We start from the raw sequence: 18,095 nt of genomic DNA, 5'->3' as shown, positions 1-18,095 counted from the left end.
CAGGCAGGGAAAAATACTGACGTGGTACACCTCTGAAATACCCTTGTGTGACAAAACAGGATTTTGGATGTTTTATGCACACTTGGTTAGTAGCTCAAAACATTCTCATGTAAAGTAAGCTTTGAAAATATGTTCTCCTTCCATTTACTTTTGAAGTTAACCTGCTTTATATCAATCATATCGGAGCAGCAACACAAAGCAGTTCATTTCACTTTAATTTCTTACCATTTTTAATTTTACTTCTCAAGATCTATTCAAAATTTACAGCATTTTATGACCTAGATACTATTTATTAAGAGAGATAATAAGTATCTGTATAAACCCTTCTGAAACATAACTTCCAAAGAATTACTACTAAATTGTTAGCAGAGAGAACTGAACAGAGAAGCACAAGACAATCACTAAGAAAGCTCAGAAAGGCAGTTAGGATGTTACTCACCCACAGTAAAAGCTTCTGATAACCTCAGTCACAGCTTGTTTGTCTCCTGAAAGGTAGTTTGTATCTATTTCATAGTCTTTTTTTCCTAGCTACCAGCCAGTTAATTATATATAGTCTACATTACACCCATTCCATTAACTCTGCAGCACTAGCATATGGCACTTTATGGCACTGCATTTTAGTAGCTAGCTTTGTATAGCATGAAGGCCAATACATATATTGGTTTTAAGTGTTCTGCCTTTGTTTGCTGTTCTCATTCTAATAATGTGAAAGACAGATGGGTAAGATCTTCCTTTCTTGTACAGCATGTTTGTAAGCTACCATACCCTACTCTTTCAGTCAGTCTCTAGTCCTATTGTGCTCTTAAGGAGAAACCTATGAAAGATGTTCACAGCTCTACATTTGGCTAAATAGTAACACAAATCAGAATTGTGCACATAAATAGATACTTTAATGACTCCAAACCCTGCTTTTCCCCAATCCAGGTGATCAGCATGTGGAAAATAAGCATACATAAACCCTGCAAGCTTCCTGGACTTAAAAAGGATCATTGCCAGCTTTATGCCTTTCTCTCTTTCCTCTGAAAATCCTTTTCATCACCCCTGTCCAGAATCTCCGATTCTGCAAGAGACTAATCTCTCTTTTTTTTCTTTTAAAAAAAAAAAAAAGAAAACCCACCCATTAGTTTAAACTTTAGTGAAAACCTTCTTTTAAAACTCAAAAACCCATCTCCAACCCTGGCCTTAAGTGCAAGTGTGGACCCTGCTGAGTGGCAAAGTCTGACGTTGCACAGCCTGTTCAGGAGGATTGCCAGGGGCTGATATCTGCCCTCTTGCCTGCATCCTGTTCCCCATGAACTGCTAACGTGGGAAAAATCTGCTTCTCCCTCCAGCCACTTTGCCCTGCAGAGGGAGTGGAAATTAAGCCACAATAGAAGGAAAGCTTGGACAAAATGTGGCTTCCTTCTTTAACAGTTATGGGGCTCAAGAGAAAAATTCCCAGTTGTGATGGTTGCAGCCATTTCCCCTTTCCTCACACTCACTAGCTGTTCTATTACTGTTAGGGAACCTAAAAAAGCATTTTATGACAAAAAGTGGGTTTATGCATTCTCAACTTACCCACGCTCTTTCATTTTAGGTTACTTGGACCTCTGGCTACAACTCAGGTGGATTCATCTTGGATCCACATTAGAAACAGATGGGCAAGGAAGAACCAGGTGTCATGCACCTGCTCTGAAAAGCCAAGAGAAGAGGAGACAGTCTGCACCAGCCATTTTCATGCTGCCCACAAGACCACATCAGCTGGGGAAAGTGGTCATTTATGCATCCCTGGTTCTGCTGGTAAAGATTTCATGAGCGTAGGGCAGTATTCAGGGAATTCCAGAACTGCTCACATCTGACCTATAGGCTATAAGGCATGTATTTTAGCAATAGGTAGCTCTTGTTGCCCTGTGCTGCTGTATATCTGCCCACACACAGAATCACCCCCCTTAATCCTGCCTGCCACCAGCCTCCTGCTTCCCACTGCACTCCCTAGCTACTCTACTGTAACATGCACAAGATTCCCTAGGCAGCCTACTGCCCCTCCAACTGTGCTTTTATTTCCCTGCCTCCTTCTGCAGGCAGGTGGGACGTCTGGGAACAAAAGGCATCTGTGAAAGATTAGGTAAATTAACAAGGGCACTGTGGAAGCTGCAAAAGAAGAAAAGGGGAGTGGAAACCTTTAAGTGCTCTCTGTTTTTACATTACTTTCTAGGAAAAGCTGATGAAGTTGACCTTGGCAGCTTCCTCCTTCCTGATGACTCCTGGCTTGAGGCACGTGGCTCCTGATGCAGGGATCACAAGTTCAGGCTGGCCAGTCTTGGCATGATCTTTCATGTCCTTTGGGGAATAAGTTCAAACCCCTGAAGCTCACAGCAGGGCAATAATCTGCTCCATGGGTCTTCTGCACCCTGGCTCCTGGTGGACTCTTTTTTGGCTATACTGTTCCAGACAGTCCCTCATCCAGTTTTGAGCTTACAATCTTAAAATATCAGAAAGGAATAAACATAACATTCAGAATCCCATACAATACAATGCATGAGTTTCATTATGCAGATCTACACAGCCAGTCAGAGCCTCAAATAAATATTTCATAGCTTTTTTTCCACAAAACAGAATATTATAGTGTAAAAAATAAATAAATATCTGTTATAAATTGTCCTTATTGATGTTTCCCTCAGAGTAAGTCACAGCAGGTTTGATGGAATCCCAAGGTGCTGCTGCAAGAAGTTTCTCTCTCACAAACATAGGGTGGGCAGCTGCTCAGTGTCACATCAGGGCTGGGAGGCACCGTTGAAGCCCACCTGCCTGCAGTTCTGTGCTGCCCACGCTTCTTGGCTTTGGTACAGGCATGAAGGACCTGGCAGAAAAGAGGTTGTTGGTGTTTGTTTTTTTTTTCTTCAAGATATATGGATATTTTAAGTGTGGGGGTAAAAATCCAAGCTGTGTGCATTACCAAACGGGTCCTCACATGTCTCTGTGAGGGGAGGCTACTGTTCTCCCCTTGCAACCCCCTCAGCAGGCTCCAGCTTGGATCTAGATGCATCGTGCTGTGGAAGAAGACATTTATCATCTTTCCTCCCACTATTTTTTTTCTCCAAAATACTCGTCAAAAGTCAAGGTGCATGCTCTAGGCATATCCCACATGGAAAATGAGGTGCCTTCATGCAACAGGCTGCAATTTTAGGTGATGCAGCCTTGCTTGGTTTACCCCTGCCTCAAACTTGCATCCTCCATCCCCTGTGCCAGGATGAACTCAGTGGACAACCAGCAGCATCGCAGCCCCTGCTGTGGAGTGGTACCCTGTGTTTTCTGCACAGGGGTACATTCTTCCTCTAAGACCCCATTGTGTTTGAGATGCATCCTCAAAGCTGCTTCCTCTGTGAGCTGCATTGGCTGTGCTGGAGGGTGATTGTTTTATGAGATGCAGAAGAAGGGTGCAAGGGTATGGCCACTGCTTGCACAACTATTTTGTGCATAAAGATAGTAACGGAGTGACACTTCTCCCTCAGCATATCTTGTCATTGAGAAAGTGAATGTTTTCTAGCTGTCATCGCTGTTCAGTGCCTGTGGGCCTGGCTAAGGACTTTCAAGTTTCCCCTTCCCATTGTGCTGCTCCCCAGCTGTCTGGCTGGGAGCTGAATCCTTCGTCTCTCTCCACCCCGGGTGCAGCCTGAGCTGGGCAGCTTGCAGCCAGCCTTGGAGTGTCTGGGCAGAGCTGGATGGCAGCATCGAGCCCTGCAGCCGGCAGGGGTGAGCCCTGTGTCAGCCTGGCAAAAGGACATACCCAACACGGCCACGTCAGGTTTCTCTCTGGCTCGCGTAGGTGTCTGAGGCAGCAGCGGAGGAGGCAGGCAAGAAAGAGAAGGGAAGTCAGGGGGACCAGCACCCCCAACACAGTTGCAATGGCTGGGGCTGTGCTGCTGTCAGGACCTGTGGGGAAAGCAGCAGGTAGTCAGTTTTGCAGGAAGGGGAAAAAAAATCCCAGCCCCAATTCAGACATCCCTTGGCCAGTTCCCAGGGTGAGACAGGGCAGACAGGGACACTAGGAACACGTGCTAGCTCACATACAAGTGGCACCACAGGCAGACATGTCTCTCTGGGGTCTGATGCCATGCTAACCCAAACCAGGATACTGTGTTTGTGCATCAAGCTATGTGACAGGAAAACCCTGCAAGTCCTTAGCAGAGGTAGAGAGGCTGGAGCACATCATGGCATGTCAGAGACCCAAAGAGCAGTTAGACTTTGGATGCCATCACCCAGAACGTCTGACTATTCCTTATCACCTCTACTGCCCCAGCCCCAGCTACTTTTCCAGATGCCTTCCCCACCTGTTCCCCAGCACTCGGAGGCATTTCTTGATCTATCCCAGGAAGGATTTCATGGTCTCCTCTCCACTCCAGGTCAGGAGCAGGGTTACATACTGACCTTGTGCCACGCTATCCATGGGCAGGACCAGCGTCCTGTTTAGAGAAGGATGTTGGATCACACAGGTGATGGGGTATTCCTGGAGGATTTTGGAGTGGGCATGGGTGAAATTGCTGATGACAGTCACAGTCTGGTTGCTGAGCCTGATGTGGTACTCCCTCGGCTTCTGCTGCAGGATCCTGGGGAGATGCCAGGTAATTTTTGGAGCTGGCTTCCCTGTTGCTGAGCAGCTAAACCCCACCATTTTCTCAGAGTCTTCAGCTGTGTCTGGACTGGGTATAAGCTTAGCCTCCACTTTGGGATTTGAGATCACTGCAAACGTAACAATAATATCTATTACTTCCTGCTCACTTTTGAGCAAAAAGCATCTGTATTTACCATTATCTTGGAGGACAACTTTGATATCTAATATTGCCTGCCCCTCCCCAAAGCCTGGCAGTGACATGAAAGTGATCAGGCAGCAGTCTGGAAATGAAGAGCTTGACAAATCAAATGACAAGAGAGTAGAAGCATCTGTGCCTCAGTTCTGTTAACAGCAGCACTGTAGCATCCCAACTGAGAAGTGGTGATTATGGCCAAGTAAAAAGCAACAGGTAGTGAAACCCTGAAACCACATGTCCTCCTTTCACTGAAAGGGCTGAATGGCTCCAAAGAGTGAAAATTCTTGTTCTTTTCCCTTAAACGTATCCACAGAATCAGCTTTATTACCATTTGAGATGTTCAGGCTTGTGGACACGAGGATTAAATGCATCTATTAATGCAAGAGAGTAATAGTGAATTTGTATGTGGCTACACTGCAGGATTTCACCTGTGGAGGTTTTGTGCTTGTACAGCTTCCTTCCCTCTAGTGTTGAGTTTTGGGGATGTAGCTGTATCCCTCAAAGCCTTCATTAAAGATCATTAGTTCTGAACTGCTTCTAACTCACAAAGATTTGTGGATGCTGTCATACTTAGTCATCAAGAAGGATGAACTAAAGGCATCACTCATGCTTATTCACTCACTCATACTAAGTCTGCTTGTTGATTCCTGTTTGTACAAACTCTATTTACAAGGAATAAAGAAAGAGAAGGAGTGCGTGAAGGTGTTTTCATCCTGGGTGGAACTCCAGGGGAGATCTGAACACATAAGGACATTTCTATGCCCTGTGAGAAATCATCTGTTTAATCCTTGGCCATAAAATGGTACCATAATCTAGGTCAGAATGGACCTCTGGAGGTCATGTGGTCCAAGTCCCTGCTCCAAGCCAGTCAAATTTGCTCAGTTTGCTCTATTCAAGATCTATAAAGGCTCCATTTGGAAGTTCAGTCCATAGGTTTCCATATGGCAGCTCACCAGCCTGCCTTCTACTTCAGTGCATGTGCTGATGGCATAGGGGTCCAAATCACACTCTACCTGTTTCCGAGAATGTTAATTTTTTTAACCATTTAAGTGCAGGGACAATCCTAGTTTCATTCAAGGCTGAGTTAATATGAATGCTCCCTGATTAAAAAAGTATCTGTTACTATAATAAGTAGTACTCCATGTGTATATTATTAATATTTACATAGTCAAAAATAACAATGGTCAGGGCAATATTTATGCTGAAATTACTTTTTGTCCCAACACTAGCAAACATGTCATAATCATTTACCAATCCTACTTTAAAAAGTGAAAATCAACTCTCCTTTTTATTCTTCTTAGGAAAAGTGGAGTTTTTTCCCCTTTTGAGAGGCAAATGAAGTTTTGCATATGAATGAGGTGTGGCAGGCTCTGCATGATTCTTTGAGAGGGGGAAAAGGTTTGTTCCAGTTGCATAATGGTCCTATAACCTCCTGGTACAATTCCAGATGCAGTTCATGAGGTTGTCTGAATCCTGCAAGCCATATCTATCAGAAGGCAGAAGCAAGATATTGTATACCATCAAGTTTTTTGGTTTGGTTTTATGGCTAGATTTTATTTATTTACTATAGGTTTTGCCTGCCTAGAAAAATAAAAGGGAGTTATTTCTTAGCTTTTGCATCTCCCATAGACAAAAGCTCAGACTCCAAAGGGTTAGTGAAACCCACTAGTGTTGATCTGTAAGCAAGAAGAAAAGTGTAGAAGGGGATTTCAGCTGGAACGTCTCAAAATCTCCCATGTGTGAAAAGTGTCACAGTTTATGTTTTGATTAACGAGAGATCTTTGAACTTCTTCTTTCACTCACGAGATGCACAAAAATAACATATCCACCCACAGCATTAGTTTCAAATAATAGCTTGCAACATGCAATAACAGTAAAGGAAAGATGTCACATATTTCCAGCAGGGATAAGAAAAACTGCTCAGTATCTTGGCAGAAACACATGCACTCCCACACCTGTTCTTTTGGTGACTAAGCAGTCCTCTTTCTTCCCACATTTGACCCCAGGGAATGATTCTCATGTGAAAAAAAAATCCTATAGGGTTGAGCTTTCCCTTAGCAAGTGCCTGTAGTAGATGTACAGTCGAAAAATGTAAGTGCTTGCTTTTACAGTAAAGTCCTGCTACACTGTTTGTTAACATGTGCCCACTGCTGATGCATACACTTAAATTAACTGCTTCTTTTGACTTTCATCAGTGTACTTGTTTCCAGTGAAAAAAGATATGTGCAAGTACTTGATTTAGTAGCTCCTGCAGAGCAGTAACATGAGTGTTGCAAATTCAAGCTGTGGCACTGTTCCTAAATACTGGACAAAGGGTCCTTCTAGTGAAGTACATTGGCAATGGCCTTCTGCAATTAAAGGGGGGCTGTCAGGTCATAATATGTTTTTTATGTTTAAAGGCTTGACAGTGGACTTGAAGAGACTGATAAAAGAAATTAGGAATTACAGGATGTCTCGTGAAGACAGAAAGCCATTTCTAGCCATATGGGTGTTCACCAACAACACTGTGCCTAAATTCCCCTGTCTAAGAAATAGCAATGGCATTTCTCTGCTGTGCTCAATACTTCCAGATGAACGGTGCCATCTACAATGAAGGCAGAAGGTCTCTGAAGAAGGCCCAGCAAATGCCTGGGGAATTTTGTGACTCAGCAAGTCTTGCCCATTCTCATGTGGTACATCCCACTCTCTCTGTACCTGCTCACTCAATCCCCTTTCTGGGTTTCATTTTCATCCTCTTTGGTGATGAAGGTCAGCAAGACATTTCCAAATCAAAATGGAAGGGGAAGGAGAGCAGGCTGTTCGAGAACGACTCACCACACACGCTTGAAACTACTCTGTTCCAACGAGAGTTTTGCTACAGGGTAGGAAATTTTTGCTTCTTCTTTGGTTTGCTGTTTTCTGCCAGACACGTCTGAAGTACCTCCACTCATACCTATTTCTTTTATTCACAGCGTTATATCCAGTTCTTATGCAGTTTCACTTCCCTTCATCATGCAGTGTTGCTGTCCATCCCGGAACAGTCCCTCTTGCTAAGGCTGTTGTAACCGGGCAATTACCAGCTTGTAAACTCCCTGGCAGTCCCCACTCGAAGGCAAAGACATGGCAGCATTTCATTTTCAGCTGATGACTCTGGCTCGCTCACCTTGCCCTGAATCACTGAGCCTTGGGAGATCCCTGCTGGCTTCATGGTCCATCCCAGAGCATCCTCTGGGCTTGTTCAGACAAGTTGTTCCCATCATTATGAGTTGAGGAGTAAGTCAGTAAAACTATGACTTTTAAGTAGCATCACATAAATTAGATTCAATGAAATAACCCACACGTGAATCAAAATCTTCCATCACAGTACTGACATAGTTTAGTCATGATGACCTCCAGGATATGTTCGACATATCAGGAAAGCAACCATGACGCCCATGAGGAAACTCCTGACAGTGGCCTGTGAGCCCATTCTGGTGCAGCAGGAGCAGTGGGCTCATGCCTGCCTGCGAGAGAAGTGCAACCCTTCTCAGTTGATTTGTTTTTGTCAAAGATGCGGAAAGCAATGCTCATAAGAGTGTGTCTAGCAGCAGAAAAACACTTTTTTTTTGTAGTAGTAGTGCTCTGTTAAATGATGAATCATAGCCAGAAAACAAAACTAACAAACCAAATCCAACTCTGTTCAGATTTACCTGATAAATGAGAAAGACATCCCTTGGCAAGGCACTTCCATATTTTCCACTAGTGTATAAATCAGTGTTTACCTTCTTACTCAGGGCTGGGTGTTTTCAGGAACACCTTCCTCTTCATATCTGAAATACTGAGTAAATTTCTCCTAACTTCTCTTTTCTGCCCTAGGAGCTTTCCCAAGAGAAAGGAAAAAGATTTTTTTTTTGCACCAGACTTGGTTTTCCCTCCTATTTCCCACCCTGCCTGTGCCTTATTGCTTAAGTTATCTTTCTGCTATAAGCCAGGGGCATCGGGGGTTTTTTCCACACTGAGGACTCCTGGAACATGCATGTGGGGGGGTGGGGGATGTGTCTGTGTCTTTGTCTGCAGAAGGTACTAAGGTTAAACAAAATATTCTGCAGGGTTCATACCACCAGCAGCAGGTCTTAGACACTGACATGATCTTTGGCCAGCATCCCCACAGCAGAGTCAAGAATGAGAGAGTCAAGTGTCCGCGGTGCACGTTTAATGTCTCAGCTTTCTCACAAGCAGTAAATCAAAAACCTCCCTCAAAAGATAAACAGCTTTTCACTCTGGTTCTTTTTGAGTTCTTCAAGTTTGTATTTCAGCTTGTACTTGCTAGCTGACAATTTCATATAGAGAATTTGTCAGATATTGCCACCTTGACTTATGATTTGGTTTAACTTTCTTCTCAAAGCTAATTGATGCTGACCTGCACAAGATATTCATGTGGCAAAGCCCACAAGCTGCACTGTATTTCAGCCCCTCCTTTTATTTTGCAATCTTTTGCTGAGACTAGCCTAACTTTTCATTTTTCTTACAGCTTCAAAAACAGTTTCCAGATACTGTGGTCATGCATATGCCTCTCTTCCTTTACAATACCTTTGATTCTTTTGAGATCGAAGGCAGAATAAGAAAAAAGTGCTTGATTTCCAGGCTTAGGAGGCAAAAGCAGCAGTTAAAGTGCATAGAGCAGCCTAGGGTTCACGGTTGTGGCAGGCCACCTGTCAGCACAGTGCATGGCTAGGGAAACATGGAGGACATCATGGGTTACACATCAGTTTTTGGATCTTTCTGTTGTTGACTTAAAAGGGAAAAAAAAATTAAAGAAACATTGAATGCTGGTTTCCCATTAGAGGCAAAACCAGAGGAAGAAGGAGAGCAAAGAGGAAGCTGAGCCACCTTTCCCACAGCAGTTTAGCAACGATCAGTCACCAGGGAAGGTTTCTTCAGGGAAAATCACTTGGTCCTCATATGACAGCCCATATGCAATTACGATGCCTTACCGTAAACCTTGAGACATGTCCTGCCGGTGACAGCCCCCAAGGGGAACGTGTTGAAGATGCACTTGTAGCATCCTTCATCTTGGAGGGTGACTCCACGGAGGTAGATGGCCGAGGCTTGTAACTCGCTCTGGGCAAAGCTCACATGGCCAACGTAACCCTTTGCTATCTTTTGGCCGTTCATTTTACTGTAAGTTGCTATGTTGTCTTCAGCCCCATCCATTTCCTTCTGCCAGGTCACCTGTAGCACATCTTCTTTCATGACTGACTGGCATGAAAATGTAACGTTTTCTCCTACTTGGACCGACTGGACCTTTCTGTGCATCACTTGCACGGAGCCTGGGGAAGAAGTGGGTTCTGCACTCAGCATTTCTTACCACCTTTATGCAATCCACTCCCAGCAGAGGTCCCCCCAGGCCCTCACCCTCCAGCAGCTGTGAAAAGTCACTCTGCCCCCTCTATCTAAGGAAAACATGAAAAGGCAGCTCTGAATTTCCCTGAAAGTTTCACTGGACTTGAAACCTCTCACACAAAGCAGCTTGCCAGCCTGACACCTGCACTGTAGAGAGGGCCACCAAGAAAGGCAGCTGGGGTTTTAGGAATGACAGACTTCTGTCTGCTAAGGCTTTTATCCTGGGAGAGGATGGAGAGATTCCTTAAATGTTCAGCCACCCTAATGCCCAAATAGCTGCCAGTGCAGGTCTCTGAGCCTTCCTACATAGCAGTGAGAAGCAAATCAGTAAAGCTGCTAAAAATTCTCACATGTACAGCTATACATCATGCATCCACAATTGTGAAACGCTGTTAAGAGAACAGAAAACCACAAGGAAAAAGCGAGGTAGGTAGGACCAGAGGCAAACTGCATCCATCCTCCTCTCTCAGGCTTGAGGCCATGGAGCTAGAAAGCAGCAAAGACCCTGCTGAAGGCCCACAGATGGAAGACTTCCATAGCATCAATGCCACGGTATTAGAGGTCTCCAGGGGAAAAAAAAATAACAAACCAAAACAAAACAGTCTCCTCTTCTGATTCACAGACGTGGAAAAACTATCAAGGGGACAGACAAGCAAAACAATACTGCTAGGTTTGACAGCTCAGCTCCACAGTCCCCTTAGGATTTTTTAAAATACGCGTATATTAGCATGGGAAGGGAGAATTCAGCAGGGTCAGTTACAGCACTGAAAACATAATTAAATTTACAAGAAACGGAAATATCTTTGCAGGTTTTAGAGGACTGAGGCTGTTTGCAGTGTTGAGAGGCACTCTTGTCTAACTTTCCCGGCCAAGTTCCCTCAGGTCCTGCCCTCCCCATGGCTGTGGCCATAGCCAGGCAGATCTCAGGAGGAGACCAAGATGCCACCTGTGAAGCTGTGCCAATCATTCTGTTTTTCAGAGCTCAGTAATGCCATAGGTGGAATACAAGTCACAACCAGGAAAGCTAGTTTGAAACAAATTCAGGCTTTTCTACATGATTTTTAATTACAGAAAGGAATGCTACACACCCACGCTTCTAGTGGCCTGAGTATACACCTGCAAGTACCATGTCTATCACTGCAGATAATTCTGTCCTGGCTAAAGCAAATCAGTGCCATAATCTGACCCAAACCCCAGCCACAGCAGGAGATGAAATCAAACTTCAGTCATAAAGGTCATTGGGTGCATTTGAACATTGCCATTGCCCATTATATGGATTGCAAATTGCAATAAATTCACACATCTGTCTGCAGCTTATAAATGTACTGGTAAATGGTAAATTAAGGAGAGGGTGTTGCCAATGCAGCCATCACTGACATATCTGTATACCCATGGGAGCAGTCGTGTGCATTGCCACAAGTACCTTGTTACTGCTGGGCTCAGCCTGGGGGATGCGAGGAGGGGACTGCAGCACCCAGCAGCGAAGCAACAGGCTTTCAGGACCACTGAGGTCCCTAAAGCCACTATAGTTACAACAATAGATAGATAGATAGATAGATAGATAGACAGACAGACAGACAGATAGATAAGGGAGTTACCTGATGCAACAGTCCAGATGCTGGAAAGGAGCAGACAAGCAACCATCATGGTTAGACTCGATGATCCAGTGGGTTTTTTCCAACCTAGTGATTCTGTGATCATCTTAGCTGTACTCTCAGCGAGACAAACAAACAACTGATCCATTGAGCACAGCTTCCCCTTTTTTTTTATACACTTCGCTCTTACTCTAGGGACATTCCCCCTCCCTGCAGATACCGTAAGACTGTCCTCCTAAGAACCTCCTGCCCTCTAGCACTTAGTTGAATAATAAAAATTTCAGGGGACAACATGTGTCAGAACCAGAAACCAAAGATTTCCCAGCTGGGCTGCTGGACAAACAGGGGTAACAGGTTACAAAACTGGGTTTTTCACAAACCCCTGTTCCGTTAGGTTAGGTTTCTGTAAACACCTAAATACAAGCCCAGATTTCTGAGCTGGCTGAGCGCCCAACATCTGCAGAAGGCACACCCCAACCGGAGATCAGGAAAATGAGCTCAGGCCAATAGTCATACTGCAGTGAGTAGCACAGCTGTCCCCAATATGTAATTCAGAGGACCTTGTTAGAGGTCTGCACCCCACATGTAAATCAATGAAGGTGTAGGATGCTACTGTAATGCATTTTTTTTCTCCAGGTAAGGAGACCAGAACAAGCCAAGCTCCCAATCCAAGGGCCTAGGTCATACATTACCACAGTAAAAAACAAAGTCTTGGTCTCCCCTCTCCTCCACTGAGGTTGTCTCCACCTCTGCAGGTCCCTTGTCCCTTGGAAAGGCAGGGCTGCCATCCCACAAGTATATTCCTTCCTCTCCATTCTCACGTGAGCTGACATAAAAATAGCTCACACAGCTGGTTTGAGTCATTGTTTCAGAGCATTTTTGCTTTGTCATTTTTATACACGTTTCTCTTTTTCTGCTGACTGTGATCATGTTGGTCACAAAACCCTCAGCCCTCAGGCCAGTTGTGCACCGCACAGTGGGGCAACCAGCTTGCAAGACCTGATTTGCTAACCAAACTTGTACTGGTAAACTAAGTTTCACTTTTCTGCTTTCTGATTAGGTAGCTAATGTTTTTGCAGATTCTCACTACTCCAAATTACTATGATTGCATTTAAAATGTTTTCTTTTAGTAGAATTGCTGCACAGATCAACCTTGAATCATGCAAATAGGTTGGGGGAATCCAATGGGCCTGAACCGTAACACGACAAAATAACTTTCTTGGACATGCTTACACATCCACAATTCTCCTCTCCCAAGGGTTAATTAATTATCTGAAAGTAGGAACAGCTCAGGTTATCAGCATTTCCCTAAAGAAACATTTTGGATGTGCTTTTGAGTAGGTTCAATAAATCATTGCCATCACTCTGCAAACTGTGATTGCTTCATACTGTAGTCTTTTTCCTTTAAGGTATCACATCTCATTTTCTTTTCCTTGAATTATTTTCACAGCTGCATTTTCCTGCAAGATTTCTGGAAGGGCATTCTGGCCTGACCAAAATGTGAAATTGATGAAAAATAGTTCTTGTGGGGTTTGCCAGATCATTTTACAGCCATTAAGCTATGCAAATACATACAGAAAGCTCTGGACCAAGGCTCTGGGCCAAGTCAGAGAGAAAACTGACAGTCCTGAAAGAGAGATTTGCAAGCAAACATTTAATGTCTGATTGTCAGACCCTCAGAATTTCCAAAACAGGAACTTTCTACAAGTTTGCAGATAGTGTTGAAGTTAAACTTCACCACTTAGTGATGACAAAGGGAACTGTACTTGATTTAAAAAAGAACTGCAAGCCCACTTGATATATTTTTCTGCTCAGAGAAAATGTTCTTCTAAGCTTTAGCCATTTTATTTTCTGCCAGAAAATAAATCTTCCAAAAGTATTTCCAAACAACCCTGAAAACCTGGGTGCTGCTACAGTAAATGCCTTTCAACAAAGAGCAAACCTGCAGTTTTAGCTACATCTAAGCAAATGATAAAGACAGCTATTGTAATTGGAAAATCAGGTTGACTTTAAATTGTTTATAGCATCCTCTGCTTGGTGATAATAAGCCATGCAAGCTGGGTGCTCCTCCCAGGTTCTGTCAATCCCTTGACAGCCCCTGACACCACAGGGCACCCAGGCAAGCAGGGACAATCCCTGGTCTATGTGTATGGGTGCCTGCACGAGCATCCATGAGCTGCTGCAGTATCTCTTTCTGACCTCCATTCTCCAGCCAATGCCTGCAGTTGATTCATTACTTTAGTATAAGGCAAACAGGAATATGAAGTCCACTCATGAACCTCACCACTTATTTCAGTTTTGTGAGTGTTAGTTTAAGTACATTTATTCAGACAGTTTCTGATCTGCTTGTCTTTGCATTGACTTATGGTGGATTACACACCTCCTCCTTGCTTGTCAGTTTAGATACCATGCTCTCTTGCTTCGGTTGCACAGCAGCTTCATTTCTGAGAACTGCACACTGTGCCTGAGCTTCAGCCACTTTCCAAAGCCAGTAAAAGCTTGGGAATAAATAAGGCAGAAGATAGTTCTGCTTCCACTCCTTGAAACATTCAGTGATTCACATTTTACTTTCCTTTCTGTTGCACTAGGATGGTCTCTTTAGTTTCCAGTAAATAAAAAAGGGACATGCAAGAATTAATTGCACAGTCACTAAATGACAACATTTCCACACAGCCCAAGTGAGTAATGATATTGATAAATCACATAGCTGAACTGGAAAATGTTGCCAACGGGAGCCACTCAGCCACAATTGTAGTCTAAAACATGGTTTTGTCAACCATCAATCTAAAACACTATTTTTTCAAACAATCAAACCCAGGGTAACAACTGGGTAGCTGCTACCTTGTCAGCAGGATTCAGCACCACCTCTCAAGGCATTGCCTGTAAAGAGAACAAAACTGAGATGGTTTCATCCACTGCTGAATTGTAGTGACCTTTGGAAGTTGGTCCATTAGTACTAGTAGTAGGTACCAATATTGGGAAGAAGCTTGTCAAAAGCAATTGAATTGGCCTGGCATCTTATAACATGTTCAAAAATAATGCCTGCATATGGCAAAGCCCTCAACATCTCAGCTGGATTGGGAGGCCTGCAATACACTGGGGTAAAGACAGCAGCTGCACCTACTGATGTGTGCTCCAGCCCATGTTGCTGCAACAGGGCAGGCTGTGGCAGAACCCACAGTGAGTAGCCAAGAGATACTTCAGGACCAGACGATGCTCATTTCGCCAGACTTACAGCCAAAGCATCATGTTTGTGCACAGGCTTTAGATCAGATGGCACAAGGGTAGTTTGTACACAGCCACAGCTGTTTATCCTTGGTTATAGAATCACAGAATCATAGAATCACCAGGTTGGAAGAGACCCACCGGATCATTGAGTCCAACCATTCCTATCAAACACTAAACCATGCCCCTTAGCACCTCGTCCACCCGTGCCTTAAACACCTCCAGGGAAGGTGACTCAACCACCTCCCTGGGCAGCCTGTTCCAGTGCCCGATGACCCTTTCTATGAAAAATTTTTTCCTAATGTCCAGCCTAAACCTCCCCTGGCGGAGCTTGAGGCCATTCCCTCTTGTCCTGTCCCCTGTCACTTGGGAGAAGAGGTCAGCACCCTCCTCTCCACAACCTCCTTTCAGGTAGTTGTAGAGAGCAATGAGGTCTCCCCTCAGCCTCCTCTTCTCCAGGCTAAACAACCCCAGCTCTCTCAGCTGCTCCTCATAAGACCTGCTCTCCAGCCCCCTCACCAGCTTTGTTGCTCTTCTCTGGACTCTCTCCAGAGCCTCAACATCCTTCTTGTGGTGAGGGGCCCAGAACTGAACACAGGATTCGAGGAGCGGTCTCACCAGTGCCGAGTACAGAGGGAGGATAACCTCCCTGGACCTGCTGGTCACGCCGTTTCTGATACAAGCCAAGATGCTATTGGCCTTCTTGGCCACCTGGGCACACTGCTGGCTCATGTTCATTCGGCTGTCAACCAACACCCCCAGGTCCCTCTCCTCCAGGCAGCTTTCTAGACAGACTTTTCCTAGTCGTTTCACTTAGAGGTATTTGATCTGTGATCTCTTCCCAAACTGTATTCCTTCCCTCTGCTACCACACTGACATCGGCTGAGATGAAAGACTGCAAATTACAGCTACTGGCATTGAAGCCTGGTGTGGGACTGCCTAGCAAAGTGCAGAAGAGAATGAAAGAGAGGGACTGTTTAACTAAGACCTAGCTCATGGTGGATTATATCTGTCTGCAAAATCACATGTTACCAGGACACAGAGCATATTGTGAAACTGTCCTGTTAACTGCCAGATGCTTTTCACCTCTGTGTTTTGATGAAATTGCTGCAGACTCCTGAATTCTTACAGAGATTTTTTTTCCAGTAATGTTCTGCAATTACAATATGTGAATTAAAATGTAATTACTCCCTCAATCATCAGCCCTGCAAACCGCATTTGTAGTGCTTCTATTTTTCTTCTTCCTTGTAGCTCAGGAGGAAGAAAAAAGGGGTAAAAAAAGACCAAAGAAAAGAGGAGGAAGCAAAACTAGATTTCATTGGAAATCTTCAGTAGCAAAGGCTGTTCTTCGTAAGGGTTTGGGTTTTACCATTCAGGTCGTTGCATCAATTTTCAGAAGAGCAAGATGGCCATGCATGTGTTTTTTCCCTTGCTGAGAGCACCTCAAGTTGTTAATTCAGTTGAGGTATCCTAGAGAGGGTCCAGGCTGCAATGTGCTAGCCTCTTCATTGAAACCACAAGCACTAGTAAACCCTTGCTGGTGCTGACACTTCAGGAAGCCACGTCACTCAGCCATTCCTCTCCTCTTCCCCTCCCACTCATCAGAAGCTTGTCTATGCTGGAGGCTTTAGGTGGCTTTTTTTTAGGTGCACAACATCTGGGTGCTGCGTACACTTAGGGTGTGAGATATTGAGCATCTTTGGTCACTGAGTTTCGTTCTGTAACACAGCCAGTACAGAAAACAGTTCAGTCAGCAGGAAAACCACACCAAAATTGGCTACCCAAGGGTGCAGAGATCCAGTGGAAGGATGGGAAACTGCCTACCAGAAATAAGGTAGGTTCAATACAATTTTGTATTTAATTACTAAACAAGAGGGCTAAGAAATTAATTTTATTAAAAACATGAACAAATAAATAATTCATGCAATGAATCAGCTTTTAGGAACCACTTAAGGCACCATGAGAATCCTCTTGATTAAACATAGGTAATTTTGGAAGCAAATTAAGATGAACAATATAGTTCTTAGTATGTTGAAGAATATTGTCTTACAAAGTTTTCTAAGGAAGTGACTTCATCCATAGCATCCCAGCACGGAGAATCTGAGAAGTGGGGAAGAATGTTGCAGACAGGGAACACGAGGAACAGAGAGTACTTGTCATCTGCTTTGAGTTTCCCGGCAGGAAAACTACACTTACAGGTTCACCTTGCCATCTCTTATATGCTGGCACCATGTCTCATAAAGACAAGCTTCTATATACATTATATAGAAATAGATTAAATTATACAATATATTTAAGTGCTGTACATGGTATATATAAGCATATTACAGTTATGTACAACAGTAAGTAGGAACAGACTGCCTGCTAAGGAGTCGTGAAGGCAGAGGGAGATGTACACCAGGAGTCACCTAGGACACGCTGGTTGCTTTCTGCATCACTTATTCCAGAGATGCTCAGTGTGGGGACCCTGAGAACTGCTGGGCACTGGCCAGACTGCTCTTCTGCTGTGGTCAACAGGTTGCCATCACTGCCCTCCCTGTGGTGAGGGTTTCCAGCAGGATTCACCACTGTTCAGTTGCTTGCTACCTGGATATGGTAAAGAACTTGGATATTTCTGAATTTATCACACCTATATAGGATGCTGCACAGGGCTCTCTTGCCCTCCAACCTTGCTGTATTTTGGTATGCCGCCTGGCTAGCTGTAAACATAGGAAAAGACAACTGGAAAAAGCAACGTAACTTCAGAATAGCAGGTGCTGGATGGTGCTCCCACTCAGCTATCCAGCCTCTCTGGCCATTGCTTCACTGGGTATTCATGTCACAGCCTTGCTTCTGTCCTCGGTCTCAGTCTGTGCAGTTGTGCTTCCAAGGGATGGTCATCAGGTCTCTCCAACACACCTCTCCTAGTAGAAACAACCACAAAACCACTGAGTGGACAGATTATTTCCTTGAATGTCTACAGAGAGAAAAATATCTCATCTTTCCCACTGTTTTCTCAGCAGATCAAAGAAAAAGTTAGGCAGTCTCTGAGTACTGCCTCTTGTCTCTTTACTTGGTCTTAAGAAGCTCAGATGAGGCATTCAATTGCCAAAATCGTGTTCTGCTTGTTTCCAAAGAGAGTGCAACC

General features: G+C 44.2%; 1 protein-coding gene across 1 annotated transcript; it reads right to left on the bottom strand.

Annotated features, from left to right (window-relative positions):
* Nucleotides 1–207: 207 nt before the first annotated feature.
* On the bottom strand, nt 208–11,795 carry LOC138726963 (OX-2 membrane glycoprotein-like). The gene is made up of 5 exons (XM_069869081.1): nt 11,747–11,795; nt 9,740–10,075; nt 4,408–4,719; nt 3,767–3,912; nt 208–2,839 (listed from the first exon to the last, which is right to left on the bottom strand). Exons 1-5 carry the CDS (start codon nt 11,793–11,795, stop codon nt 2,657–2,659), a joined length of 1,026 nt encoding a protein of 341 aa, XP_069725182.1. The 3' UTR covers nt 208–2,656.
* Nucleotides 11,796–18,095: the final 6,300 nt, after the last annotated feature.

The sequence above is a fragment of the Phaenicophaeus curvirostris genome, chromosome 1 (assembly GCF_032191515.1).
Source record: "Phaenicophaeus curvirostris isolate KB17595 chromosome 1, BPBGC_Pcur_1.0, whole genome shotgun sequence".
NCBI classification, from domain to species: Eukaryota; Metazoa; Chordata; class Aves; order Cuculiformes; family Cuculidae; genus Phaenicophaeus; species Phaenicophaeus curvirostris.
This window is presented reverse-complemented; position numbering and strand designations above follow the sequence as displayed.

Coding starts and splice junctions, on each gene's coding strand:
- LOC138726963 (XM_069869081.1), bottom strand. CDS start 11,795: ATGATGGTTGCTTGTCTGCTCCTTTCCAGCATCTGGACTGTTGCATCA. Junction 10,076..11,746: donor CATCTGGACTGTTGCATCAG/GTAACTCCCTTA, acceptor CTTCTTCCCCAG/GCTCCGTGCAAGTGATGCAC. Junction 4,720..9,739: donor GACATGTCTCAAGGTTTACG/GTAAGGCATCGT, acceptor TTACGTTTGCAG/TGATCTCAAATCCCAAAGTG.